Genomic DNA, 14029 nt, shown 5'->3' with positions numbered 1-14029 from the left:
AGTCATCCACTGTCAAGGCCTTTTTGATTGAAATGATTAATTAATATCATATGCTCTGCATCTGGTAAGGTTTTTTGTGTTTTCCCCAAAACTTAAAAAAATGACTTTGGCCATTATTTTAATAGGGTGACGATATATGGTTTTAAAGCAATGTACATTTTTGGAAGCAGCAGTTGCTTTGCCACTTACTGTAGTTAATATGAAGGTCACGTAAGGCCAGATTTAGCAGTGACTCACTAAGTGATTCAGTCTTAATATAATCTGGGAATTGACCTCTGAGTAAGTATTTTAGTCATCACAGGGGGTCAGATTACTGCTGCATGAACTACTGGAGTGTTATTGATCCGTCACATAAATATGTAAAATATTATGAGCGAAAATAACCTTAACATGTTTGGAGAGTCATAAATATATATTCACTTTGTAGCGCCAATGTTGCAATTCATTTTAACCAATGAAGTCAATGGGTGTTCATGCAAATTAGAGTCCTGACAGGGAGAGCAGGTCCATGATGCTGAGCAGAAGGGTATTGTCTCACCCTCAGTTCAGGGCCAAGTACAGACATGATCCTGCTTATTTCTTCTAATTCTCATTAAACTGAACTTTTATATTGAAGGTAACGTCAAACAAGGTGAACGGGACTTCTGCAGGAATATTTGCTGACATTCCTATCCTCATTCAGCTCTCCTCCTCAGAGCATTGCAGTTCACTCATCTTTAAATATTAATGAGGCAAATCTCACAACTTAGAACATTGTTGCTTTTATCACTACCGCTTTATAGAGATCAGCAGCTTACAGATGCTCTCACCAGCTCTGCTGCTGTTGTCTGGATTGCAGGACAGGATGTTGCTTCACTTCTCCCCATCAGAGATGCTTGGGCCCCAGTAGGGCCTCAGGCTGCTCTCACATCTGTGTCCGTTAACTGTCATTATTTCCCACTCTGAAGACCAGCCTGAGACGAAGACAAAAAATTGTGTCAACAGGCAGAGGTGAAATGTGCAGATTAATTTGATATATGACATGTGAGATCAGGTTGTCCCCGTCCCTAATATTACTTTTGCTGCGTAGCATTCATCACTGTTGTCATGGGGCTTTGACAAATCAGAGTCCAGGATTTAATGAAACAATTAAGTAGAAATTTAAAAAAGGTGACCTTTCTTTGTGTTTCTCTGTTGGACAGTTTTCTGTGTTGATGCATAATGACGCCTCTGCAAAATCAAAAGGATGTGACACACTTATTACACACACTTATCTAATAATGCCAAAAAGCAATCCACTTCATCACAAAGACAAGAAGTTTTTTTTTTTTAAGCCTCCGCTGCCCTGACCCTGCACGCTTGTCGGTCTGTCTTTAATCATTCTGGTTGGTGGGTGGTGTGAGCCCAAGTTAACCCATCTGAGGCATGGAGAAGCTATTTAAAGCTGTGTAAGCTGCTCAGTATAAAGCATAACTTTCATACCATCAATCCATCACATCTACAACTACACATCAAATATAGGCTGTCCTCAGCTGACTTTGTTAGTTTTGGATTTATGTCCCTATTATTAGCATTATAAGACATCAACAGACATGGAGATAGCTGAGGTGACGTTCTGTCTTTTAAATGTCTTATCTGTTGTGTGACACTTCATGCCTAGACCTGTCAGGGTTGGTTTAAAAATAACAAAATGATACTGCTGTGCTGTCTCAGAGTTTTCCTGTGATTTTTTTCATGCGGTTAAGTTTGCTTCCGCTAGAGGGCAGAGATCCTCCTCTGCATATCATGCAGGTCATCTTAAACAACAGAGTCCTGTTCGTGTTCAGAGGGAAATCAGAGGAGGATGGAAGGAGGATGCTCTTTGTCATATGTTTTCAGAAGGAAAATAGAATCCTTCTGAACTTGACATTGATGCAGAAAAATGAAGAATGCAAGTTTATCAAAAGCTCAAAACCAAGAGGCAACCTCCGGTCTAAAAATATGAGTCCAATGAGGAAGTGCTAAAATGTGCAGTTCATCGAGGATCCGCTTGAAGCTGGCTCTGGAAGTACCGGAAACCACATACACACCAATTCAAAAAAGCCAATCTTTACAGCAGAAATAAACATGTTTACAGCCTGGTACAAAAGACAAGTGTAATCTGGATAGCTCATTTCTTGATCAGCACACTGTACAGGGGGAGATTTTTTTGTAACTCGGCAATTTCGAAGACATTGAGATTACAAGTCTTCCAATGAGAGGCACAGCTGACTTGATTGACAGGCGGGAACACTGTAGCTGTTGGCTAGGAGTCTCAAAGCCTGCCTCTTTACGTCACACTGGATGGACAGCAGCAATATGGCTGCTGACGACAATTGGCCTCAAAACAGCGCTTCAGAAACAGATGGGTGACGTCACAGATACTACGTCCATATTTTATACAGTCTATGCTCAAATCCCAATATCTAAATGGCAAATCCTAAGAAGTTTGGAACCCTGGACTGATTACCACCGTATCCTGTATATTTCTTTATGGCTGTATGTTTCGGAAGAGGTGTTATGAAGCCCCAAGATGTTCGCCATATTGGAAAATGTTGAAATCAAGTAAGTTCCTGCTAATCTACAAACAGGCAAAGAGGTGGAAGGCCAAGCAGCAATCTCTGGTGTCGGAGAATGAAGCCAAAAAGGACAGTTCCTGGGGTGTCCACTAGAGGCTGTCTCCTACAATGAATCAGTCCCCATAGAGTCCCATGTTAAAAAGTCCAACTCTACAGCAGAAATATACATGTTTACAGCCTGGTACGAAAACAGTTTGCATCTCTAGAGCTAATTTCTCTATTATGACAACTGTATGGGCTAGATTAAGGATTAAAGTTATGTATGATTAGGAGTGTGGCCTCTTTGACTGGCAGGTGGGTGTGTTGTAGCTGTTAGCAAGGTGGCTAGGCTATGCCCTCAGCTGCACCTCTTTGCCTGTTTCTAGATTAGCAGGAAGTAAGTTGGAGTCAGCGTTTCCAAAATGGTGACCTCTATCTTTTGGCTTCATAACATCTCTTCATAAATTTGTGACATCACTGAATATTTTCTTTAAGACTCAGTGTCACAGTGTTGTAGGTATGATGGGTGAATGTAGAGTATTGTGTATTTTATCTGTAGTTTTTCTGACTTGTAGCCGCAGTCCTTTCTTCATCGCTGGTTTATACATATTTTTATCCTCACTTGTGCCCCTCAAGCCAACGAACCAACACCACCCAGGAAATAACACTTATGTCAGAGGGATTTATTGGTTTTGATGCATGATCTTCATTTAGTGCATCATGGTCCCATTATGAGTCACAGAAACCAGAACACAGGGGAGGAGTTAGACCAGGGTCACCTGGGATTACTGAGGCGTCAAGGCTGCGGATGTGTTGTTTGGCGTTTGAAAGACCGTCTGAGGTTTCAGCTGTTCAATTCTTTTTATTGAGGAAATTTTGTTAACTTACAACTTAGCATTTGCTAACCCCTCTCTCCTCTCCTGAACAACATTCTCATCCAAATATGGTTGGTAACCATCTTTGCTCCATCAGGGTGATTCTACAGAAGAGTCCTGTTGCCACCTGAACTTGCAAAAAAGTCAGAAGTGAGAGCAGAAGATGATCTGTGTGAAATCAGGAAGGAATCACAAACAGATCAACCTGTAAAGACGGCACCATCACTTCCTGATTCTGATTCCTGATTCCTACACCATGGGCTGACTGCTGAGGAGACACAGGTCAACATCAAGAGTTTAAACAAAGACATAAGACAGGAAGGATAAAGTGCTTGGTTATTTAAATCATACACGATGTGAACGTATCTAATTGACTGTTAAATATTAATAACCGCCCTTTCTATCTCTCAGTGTTTCATTCATCTGGTTTGTGTGTGATCCATTAATCTCGCTTCCCTGTTTGTGATGTGATGTTTGAAGCATGTTGTTCCTTCATGCATTCATACATATCCACACACTGAGTCTATGTGTGTCTGTGCTTGTGTGTTTCACATAATCAGCAGGAAGGGTGTGTGTGTTTTGAGTGGTTTCCTCTGCAGCATGTCCTCTGATCGGAGCGAGTCAAGGGTGTGAATGTGTGAAGGGTGTGTATTCTGGCTGGTTTTTGTGGTGTCACTTGTGCATTTGTGTTCGCAGCAGTGTTTCTATCATGTGCTGTGGCTGTTGCTGCTGGAGGAGCTGCTCTCTTCTTCCTGTGGCCCCGGGCCTGAGAACCTCTTTCTGATTGCTGCATGTCCATGTGACTCGTTTCCGTTACTGCTGCTGCTTCCGTGAATAGTAAGAAGAGTCTTCAGAGTTTCAGGGCAGCTGAACGTCACCCATCAGAAAGTCGCTTTGCAGCAGAGACTCAACCAGCGGTATGGTCAGGGGATCAACCGTCAGTGGCTTTGGAAATCCACACCTAACCACCAGAGTAAGTAAACGCACCGTGCACTGAACTCTTACCACAGTCTGCAGTGAGACTGAGACCGAAAGAAGAAGCACTCTGCATCTAGAACCAGAATGTTTGAACGTTAATCTTTGGTGTGTTTAAGTCAAGATATCCGAACGTTTGACCTGGACAAACTGAATTTTGTTGTGACTGTCATGAGACAGTCACAACAAAATTTATTCAGCATTTAGTTTCTGCATAAAAATTATCTTGCTGTGAATCTTAAATCATTCTCACCGATCATTCAGACATGTTGCATTTGAAATCAAGATTCATATCAATAAACTGCCTTATATCACATTTAATGGATGTCCTGTCATGTATGGACTAAATAGTTTTTTACATTTTTAAAAGTCAGATTTTTACTTTCAAGCAAAATCATCATCAATGTTGTCATATATTCTGATAATTTGAATCATGTGCTGTTCATTTTTGCAGTCCTGCTGTAAGATAAGTTGTGTTTATGTCATCGCTTCTGTATGTTTGAGAAAACGGTTTTACGTCCAGTGAAACTTCTCACTTCTGCGGCTAACTCTGCAACTATGGCCTAAAAAAAACAACAGAAACTGATGAATATTTTTAAAGATGATCAAAATAAGAGAATAAATTAACATTGTGAATGAAATAAGAATGGGTAAAGCTTTAAAAACTTGGTTCAAAATATCCTCTTTTACTAATGTGCAGAAATGAAAGGTGTGTCAAGACAAAATGGAACAAAAGACCCCGTTATTCAGTTTGCTTCACACTGTGAATTTATGATATTACACATTTATTTATTTAATGTTTATCTGTAAACCAACATGCATTTTCTCATTGTTATTTATCCCTTATTTTACTCTAACCCCAACCTGCTGAGACGGAGGTCTCTTTTCCAGGGCTGCCCTGCAGTTATGTCAGACAATATAATAAACACATTTTTTTAACAATGTTAGAAAAGTTACAGATACATTCATGAACACAATCATACTCTCAAAACCAGACCCCGTTTAATTTTTCTTACATTTTAAAACAGTTACAACCAACTCCTTTTAATAGTTCAGACACTACCTCATTAAAAACGTGACTTAATGCCCGAGGCGGCAGTTTAGCTGTCACTAATTTCATATAATGTGAGCAGAAATACTGAAAGCTGTCTTTCACTGTTAGCTTCTAAACCTCTGTATTTCTTTAAAGCTGAGTTCTGACTGTGTAGCTTGAAAAGTTTAAAAACTTTAGACCACACTTGGGACCAGGACCTGACTACAGAGTGATACAGGTCACAATGGTGAGTTTGAAACCTGTTATAAAGCAGAGATTTCAGTACAGGCTTCAGTGTCTCTGTTTTCTAAAACTAGCCATGCTGTAGCCTGCACAATATTTTTTTCTGTATCTCTCTGTGAGGAAGGATTTATTCATGTAAAGAAAAACAAGCTGAGGCCGTGACTTTCAGTTCGGTTAATGTGTGACCTAAAGGACGGATGCTGATCCAGCCAGATGCCCATGTTTTTAAACTGTTGGACACATACAGAACTCACATTATCCAATGTAAATGTTTGACCATGCAACATTTTATTCTTCAAGACCACCTGACTGACGTTTACCACCGTACAAACATTAACACACAGTTACATCTCATTCCTAGGTTTAACTTTCTAAAAACTTGAGGCATTTGTGAGGGACACATTCTGCTAAAAGTCTCCAGTTAACATGGTCACTCTCTACACCTTAGAGATGTTAAACAAGTTGACTGTAACCAACCCAAGCGGCAACCTCTGGTCTCAAAGTATGCAGCCCATGCGGGAGTGTTAAAAACTGCAATTCATCAAGAATCCGTTTGAGGCTGGCTGCAGAAACACCGGAAACCACATAGACACCAATTCAAAAAAGACGATCTTTGCAGCATTAATAAACATGTTTACAGCCTGGTTCAAAAAACAGCTTGGCTCTATGTATCTAATCTCTCTATCAGCACACACTGTACGGGGGGTGAATTTTTTTCTAACGCGATGGTTCAGAAGATATTAAGATTACAAGTTTTTGCCCAAATAAGGACATGACTGACTTGACTCCTGGTCGGGAACACATAGCTGTTGGCTAGGAGGCTCAAACTCCGCCTCTTTACGTCACACTATGGCTGTTTTTGAAACCGCCTACTATACTAGCAGTACGTACTGATTTGGCCAAAATTCAGTCTGTAGTATGTGAACAAGAGCAAAATCTGCAGTATGCCAAAACTCCCCAGATGAAATTTCTCAGTATGCATCGGACCAGTCTGCCTCGTGTACTGTTTCCCACAATGCACAGCGCACGTCTGCTTTTTCTTTCCTCTTCTTTTTTTCAAGGGAAGTACTCAGTTTTTAGGTGCTGTGAAAATTATTAAATTACATATAAACCACTTCTTAAATTTTTAAATCATTAGTGATGCTAAAGAAGCAGTTTATCTATCAGCTTGGCCATTTATTACTTCCGCATTCCAAAACCAGAAATCCAGTGACGTCTGGCTCAGCGTACTGCAACACAGATCGAACAGAACAGTCATACTACAGACTAAAATCAAACGCAGTATGTAGTAGGCAATACGTAGTAGGTAGTATGTAACAGGCCATTTCGAAAACAGCCTATGCCTGGTTGATTTCCGCATGTTGAGCCGCATTTTGTAATAACGGTGCATTTTGTAATAAACGTCCAAAATGTAAAAACTTTTTCATTTCATTTTGTAATAAAGCCGCATTTTGTAATAATCTTCTCAAAATGTAATAACTTATTACATAATGCGGCAAAATTTATTACAAAATGCGTTGGGGCAGTTTATTAAAAAATGCGGCAGTTTATTACAAAATGCGGCTTATTACAAAATGAAATGAAAAAGTTATTACATTTTGGACGTTTATTACAAAATGCACCGTTATTACAAAATGCGGCTCAACACCGCATTTCCAATATGGCGCTCAGGAACAGATGGGTGACGTCACGGATACTACGTTCATATTTTATACAGTCTATGATCCAACCTCAACTTATTCAGGTTTGACTACAGATAAAGAACACTAACTGCTGAAACCCTGAACACTATCACCTCTGTAGCTAATACAGTTGGTTTATGCCCTGGTTGTGACTGAGTTACAGGGACAAGACTGTTAGCACATAATAAGTCAGGTGAAAAGATGATCACACGTTCATCATGATGTGTTGAAACAGGAGGAGCAGTCTTGACCTATTTTTTCTATTAAGTTTGGTTTTAATTTTGTTTGTTGTTTTTGGTTTGAGTTGGGGTTTTTTACCTTTTTTTTACAACAGTTAAATGCTGAATTGCAAGCTGCTGAATACAATCAAAACATGTAATGTTAGGACTCAACAGGCGACATAATGGATGATAACGATGTTTGAAACCTCCTGAATAAAAATATATGACTCTCTCTCTCTCTCTCTCTCTCTCTCTCTCTCTCTCTCTCTCTCTCTCTCTCTCTCTGTCTGTCTTTATCTAAACAGTGAGGATGTTAAGATGCAGGTCCAGAGGTCCACTCTCCTCCTGCTCAACCTGTTACACCTGTGGAGACTCCTGCAGCTGGTCTCAGGTCATCCACAGCACGGACCATGTCAGCTGGTGAGACCACTCTCTTTTAACTAATCTCTATTCAATAAAACCTCATCTTTAAAATGAGACAGAGAACTGATGAGTTTTTACTTTTCTTTGTTCATTCTTGGTTTGCTTAACATCAGAGTTCATTAAGCTTGAACTTGAAGACAAATTCAGGTTCAGAAACTCTGGAACTTCAGCTTTCCTTTGTATTTGACATCAATAAAACACTCATTGTGCGTACACACGTTCATGTGAATATCGTGAAGCAAACTACACATGTTGCGGGGACATTTTGTGTGTTGGATATTTCCTACTTTGCCTCATCAGGAAGGGAAAGAGGGAAGTGATCCCTTTATTAACATTAAGGCAAATTTTTCACAAACACTGCAGATTTGATCTTTTAAGTTACATCTGTAGTGTAGCCTCAAAATCCATTCTGGAAAAACGTTGACAAATCAACATTCATGGTAAACTGCTGTTTGTTAAAACAAGGGGATCTGTATTTGTTTGAGAAAGTGATGAAGATATCATTCATTCCTGCTCGGTCTAGAGGCTCTATGGCTGATTTATATAGTAACTGGATGAAATGCGGCCTGTAGTTTACTTCATGAATCAAGCAGCCAAAAAAGCAAAAGCAAAAATTTATTTTTTACAACATACCACCAAACATTTCTGAATAAATAATAAAAACCTGTCACACTGATGGACTTACAAACTCTGGATGGAGTATGAGAAAAGTTTTTTCACTATCAGCTGAGAAATCTTTGCCGATGCACCTCACAGGTGAGGAAACAAAACCACATCTTAACTTCGTCTGAGGGGATATGACTTACACTGGTGGTTACAGTTTTTTTTTCTGAGAACTAATGAGCATTAAACAAAGTGCAAGGTTAACACATGCTAAATGTTTTTTATTGATTAAATATTTTGAAGAAGTGTAGAGGTGAGCAAAGGATGTTTAACTTAGTCTTTACATGTTTTTACTGAGTGAAGGGTTGTGTGAAGAATTTATGTATGTTCATACTCCTCTACTCCTTTTTTAATTTGAGAATCTAGTTAATGATGTTGTTAAAATAAAGTGTTTGACTTTGTGAGCAGTTTTATTGTTCATTCATTTTGATTCTGTGCTCTTTATTACAAAAGAGGGTAAGGGCCACTAAAAAAGGTTATGGAGGGCGGGTGAACAAACAAACATTTTGTAACATGTATTATTAATTTATTTTAAGAAAAAAGTCAGAATTCTGACATTAATCTCATAATTCCTTTCAGTAGTCATAATCCCCTCCCATACATTGTAAGGATATTGCTTCTTTATTTAAAGTAGCCCATATGAAACAAAAGTCATCACTAATGAAAACCAAAGCAAAAACCCCATCTCCTTTTATATCATAATCCCTGTAAAGGCAGATTATGAATGAATTTGTTTACGTGGTACATGTGTCTGTATCAAAGATCGTACAGGGTTATTAATGGTCACTTCTGTTGAAGGTAGGAAGGAACCTTTGTTGTGTGGTCAGGTGTTTCACCCAGAAAGGGGAAACAGTTTTTGACTGCTGAAGCAGCATGGTGCTGCTGGAGTTATGTGTGGCCGTTTGTCATTGAAATGTTGTGCATTGGACACTTTTGGAGCTCATTTCATGGAAAATAAACAGACCAAGAGTTGACATGAAAATATGACTTGGACTTGAATTAATCAAGCATGGCATGCAGCACGTCAAATAGGTAATCCAGGTGCAGCGCTTCAGTGGCTTAAAGCTTTGGCTTGGCCTCTACAATAAAATTTAGATAATTGATAATAATAATAATAATAATAATAATAATAATTATAATTATAATTATAATTATAATTATAATAATAACTTTATTTATATAGCGCTTTTCAAAACAAATTACAAAGCACTTTACAAACAATTTAAAAAGCAGTATGCAGTAGTTAAAAGCATGTCATTATCCAGCAGTAGTAATAAAACAAGGAAAAAAGCAAAAAACCACAAAATCAATAAAAAGCAAGTCTAAAATAGTGAGTTTTTAAAAGCGATTTAAAAGAGGTCAGCAATGTAGTCTGGAGCTGACCCCCTACGAGCTTTAAAAGTCAACACCATCATTTTAAAATCAATTCTAAAACGGACTGGGAGCCAATGAAATGATTTTTAAAATGGGTGTAATGTGTTCTCACCTGCTGGACCTGGTTATAAGTCTGGCTGCAGCATTCTAGATTAATAGGTGATATTTACCTGGTTCCCCAATTCAGTTCAGTCTGATAGCATGCTAACATTTCCCAATAAGCAGACTGCGGTTTGTGGAAAGTAATTTGAATTCATACGTTATAGTCCTTAAGAATGTTTATGTCAATCTGTTTAATAGTTATGGTGAGTTGTACTATGTAAAAAGTGGTGAACAGTCTGACCGAGAGATCTCCAGAGAGAGATTAGTATGACTGTAAACTAAGAGAATGACACCTTTAATAAGATTGTCAAACTAAGTTATGACAATCTTCAAAAGAGTCTTCAAAAGAAAGCTACCTGCCAAATTCACGGCGTGTTTATAAGAGGTGAACGTGGCCACTAGGTCAACATACATTGGTTAGTGGACCACCATTTAGAGACCTCCATAGTATCGTACATTATCTGAATGAAACCCCAATATTTCTACCCCAAACAACAAACGAACCTCCATCTATGTCGTCTTGTCTTTTCTCTGCAGATCCAAAGATCGGCTTTGTGCAACAGCAGGAGGCTCACCTCAGTACCTGCTGGACTCCCCATCAACACAGAGGAGCTTCAGCTGTACAACAACCACATCCAAACACTACAGGACGACTCTCTCCTCTTTTACCCGTTATTAAATACTCTGAGCTTAGCTTGTAACAGCTTGGAGAACTTACAATCACACACTTTTCAAGACTCAAAGCTGTTAGAAAACCTCAATGTAGCAAACAACCTCCTTCATATGGGCTACCAAGAAACCAGTGAAGCATTAAAGACTCTGCCAAGACTCAGAGTACTGGATCTTTCTGTGAACATGCTCGATGATGAGATGGCTACGACCCTCCTCCAGAACCTGACGTCTCTGGAGTACCTGAATCTCTCTGGAAACCTCCTGCAGAGACTGGATGAGACCTCATTCAGAGATCTTCACCAGCTCAAAGAGCTTGACCTGCAGAGAAACGTCATGTTCGAGATCGACGGAGCATTTGACAGCAATCCCAAGCTGCAGCGGCTAAACCTGGCATTTAACTACCTGCCGTGCCTGACCGACTTCCACATGACCCAGCTAGTCGTCCTCAACGCCAGCCACAACTTCATCGAATGGTTCATCTCCAGACCGGACACGAACGTTACATTCCAGCTGGAGACGCTCGACTTGTCAGACAACAAACTGCTCTTCTTTCCCTTCCTGCCGAACCAGAGCCGCCTGCAGAACCTTTACCTTTCCCACAACAGCGTCAGGTTTTACGAAGACTTGGCTGAGAACGACACAATCCTCAACTCCACCTCCACGGTAGAGTTTTACAATCTGAATAAACACACGAAAATCAATGTGACGGCTCAGCTGTGGGACGAGGACCTGCACGGTGACATCTCCTCTGTGGAGATCCTGGACATGACGGCCAACCTGGTGGAGTATTTCCCTCAAGGATTCATCCAGAAGATGCCTTCACTGTCCAGACTCAGAATGTGCATGAACTGTCTGGAGACGTTAAACCTCAACTCTGAGCAGTTCTCTGCTAGCTTGTACGAGCTGGATATTAGCAACAACAGGCTGAGGGAGATTACAGCAGAGGACGATGGGCTGGCTGTTCTCGGTAATCTAACGTACTTTAACCTGAGCCTGAATGATCTTACACGGTTACCCTCTGGATTATTCTCCTCGTTGACCAGCCTCAGGTCAGTGGATCTCAGCTATAACAACATTAACATCTGCCGCCCTCATGAAGCTGAGAACAGCACAGACATGACCTCGGCCTGTGTCGACTGGACAGACGTCGTTTCCCTTCGGCAGCTCTACCTGAAGGGATGCAACCTGGAAAGCATTCCAGCGTCTGCGTTTGCTGGTTTGTCTTTAACTCACCTGGATCTCTCTGATAACTCTGGACTCATTCTAAAAGAGTCCTTACAGAGTCTTAGAAGCACGCTACAGTATTTAGGTTTAGGAAACACTGAAAAACAAGACTTTGACTTCTCCCATTTCCGAAGTCTGAAGTTCTTAAACATTTCAAGAAACTCTCTCACCCACATCCCGCCCTCTCTTCTGGATCTGGACTTGAAAGTTCTTGATCTGAGGGAAAACAGACTGTCCACCATCCCCTCAGCTCAGGCTAACACATTAGCCCCAAAACTGCACACCATCTTCCTCACAGGGAATCCGTTCAACTGCTGCCAGACGGAGTGGTTCAGGACATTTGAGACCATCAACGTGGTCGGACAATCAGATATTGAATGCGAGGATCACTTCCTAAGGACACACAGAGTCCAACACCTAAAGAGGGTTCTGTGTTTGGAGGAAGAGGGGGAATCTAAACTTTGGTTGATTCTGCTCATTGTGCCTCTGTGTCTGTTTTTTGTGGCCATTTTGATTGTTTTCCTCCTCACCTTTAGGCCAGAAATTCTCCAGAAGTCCATTAAGAAGAGGTGTTTGAAGCCCACCTCGTACTGAGACTTCATAAAACTGTACGTTGTGTGAGGAGTGTAGCTGAGTGTATGTTGGAAATAAAAAGGATGAATTGTGAACTCATTTGTGAATGAATACATGATCCATATTGAATAACTGGGTTTACACATTGTTGTTTTGGTAAAGTGTGGTGTAACACCAGACCCTCATCCTTATACCTGATGTAAAAGTGTGGCTGCGTTGTTGTGGGACTTGGTGTGTGTGTGTGTGAGAGAGTGTGTGTGGGTGTATGTGTGAACATATGCAGAAGTTGTGTGATGCAAGCTGTTGCTATAAGCAGCAGAGGAAACATGAAATTTCCTGTTTTGCTCAGATGTGCAGCAACTGCCCAGTTCTGTATCTGAGAGAGGAGGGGTGTGCGGTTCCCTTCCCATGACTGAAGCTCACATCAAACTTTGACATAAACTCAAACAGGAGTCAGTTTAAAACCTATAAACTCAATCTTTTCTATCTATTCTTTGCAGCAATGCAGAGTCTTCACATTGAAGTGTATTTGCAGAGATTCCTCTCTATGAAACCGTGGTTAGCTTCAGCTTTGTCATGCAGCGTGGAAGTGTTTGCATTTCTCTACTTGTGTGTGTGTGTGTGTGTGTGTCATTGCTCAGGAGTGTGACGGCTGGTAGATCAGTGTGTAGCCGTGCAGAGCATCGAGGCCTAACCAGACAGTAACCAGAATACCACTGTGGTGATGCTTAGGGTCACGGTGGTTGGAACAGAAAAAGAGAAACCGGAGCGAAGCCGTGTCGAAGCCTTTAAACACAAAAACTTTAACACATCACTGATAACAACTCTGCATGTTGATGTTAAAAAACCTGTTAAGCTATTTGTATGACATTCCTGCTCCTATTGATTTGCATATTGAAACAAACAATGGCAAAACTTCCAACAAATGTTGCATGCAGAGGAGTCACATGAGGTTTTAGTTTCTGTGCAGAGATGATGAGCAGAGGATATGAAATGAGGAATACCAGTAAAGGTCCCTCATGTTCCTAAAACTTGCTCTCTAAGATGTTCTTAATTCAAGCAGAACTCAGACTTGCAGTAATAAAGTGCTGTTACTGACTAAAAGAGCCAGAGCATGTTGTGCAAGAATTGTGAAAGACCTGAACAGAAAGAAATTTTAATTTGCGGAAGGCGCTTTTCCCCGCTTACAGATTGTTGACCAAGAGGAATTTAATTTGATTACTCAGCTATAAAAGGTCATGCGGGTATAGAGCAAACTCTGAGGGTTATTCTGATAGATCGAAAACTGGGCCATTAAAAAGAGCGTCCCTACAGAGACATACCTCTCTTATAAAGAAGAATAAGATCCTTCTTTTAACCAGATTCCATCCCTCTACACAAAGACACCAAACTCCATTCACAAAAACACTGATTC

At 40.4% G+C, this 14029-nt stretch overlaps 1 protein-coding gene across 1 annotated transcript; it reads left to right on the top strand.

Annotated features, from left to right (window-relative positions):
* The first annotated feature begins 4108 nt into the window (after window positions 1-4108).
* On the top strand, window positions 4109-12714 carry nrros (negative regulator of reactive oxygen species). Its single transcript, XM_034705804.1, has 3 exons — window positions 4109-4403; window positions 7890-8004; window positions 10684-12714. The coding sequence occupies exons 2-3, from the start codon at window positions 7903-7905 to the stop codon at window positions 12634-12636; spliced, it is 2055 nt and encodes a 684-aa protein (XP_034561695.1). The 5' UTR covers window positions 4109-4403; window positions 7890-7902; the 3' UTR covers window positions 12637-12714.
* The last annotated feature ends 1315 nt before the right edge of the window (window positions 12715-14029 follow it).

This window comes from Notolabrus celidotus, chromosome 17 (genome assembly GCF_009762535.1).
Source record: "Notolabrus celidotus isolate fNotCel1 chromosome 17, fNotCel1.pri, whole genome shotgun sequence".
In the NCBI taxonomy this organism is placed as follows: domain Eukaryota; kingdom Metazoa; phylum Chordata; class Actinopteri; order Labriformes; family Labridae; genus Notolabrus; species Notolabrus celidotus.
This window is presented reverse-complemented; position numbering and strand designations above follow the sequence as displayed.

Excerpts from the sequence above, each read along its gene's own strand:
- nrros (XM_034705804.1), top strand. The coding sequence starts at position 7,903 with ATGCAGGTCCAGAGGTCCACTCTCCTCCTGCTCAACCTGTTACACCTG. Across the intron at positions 8,005-10,683 it reads AGCACGGACCATGTCAGCTG|ATCCAAAGATCGGCTTTGTG; the intron begins GTGAGACCACTC and ends TTTTCTCTGCAG.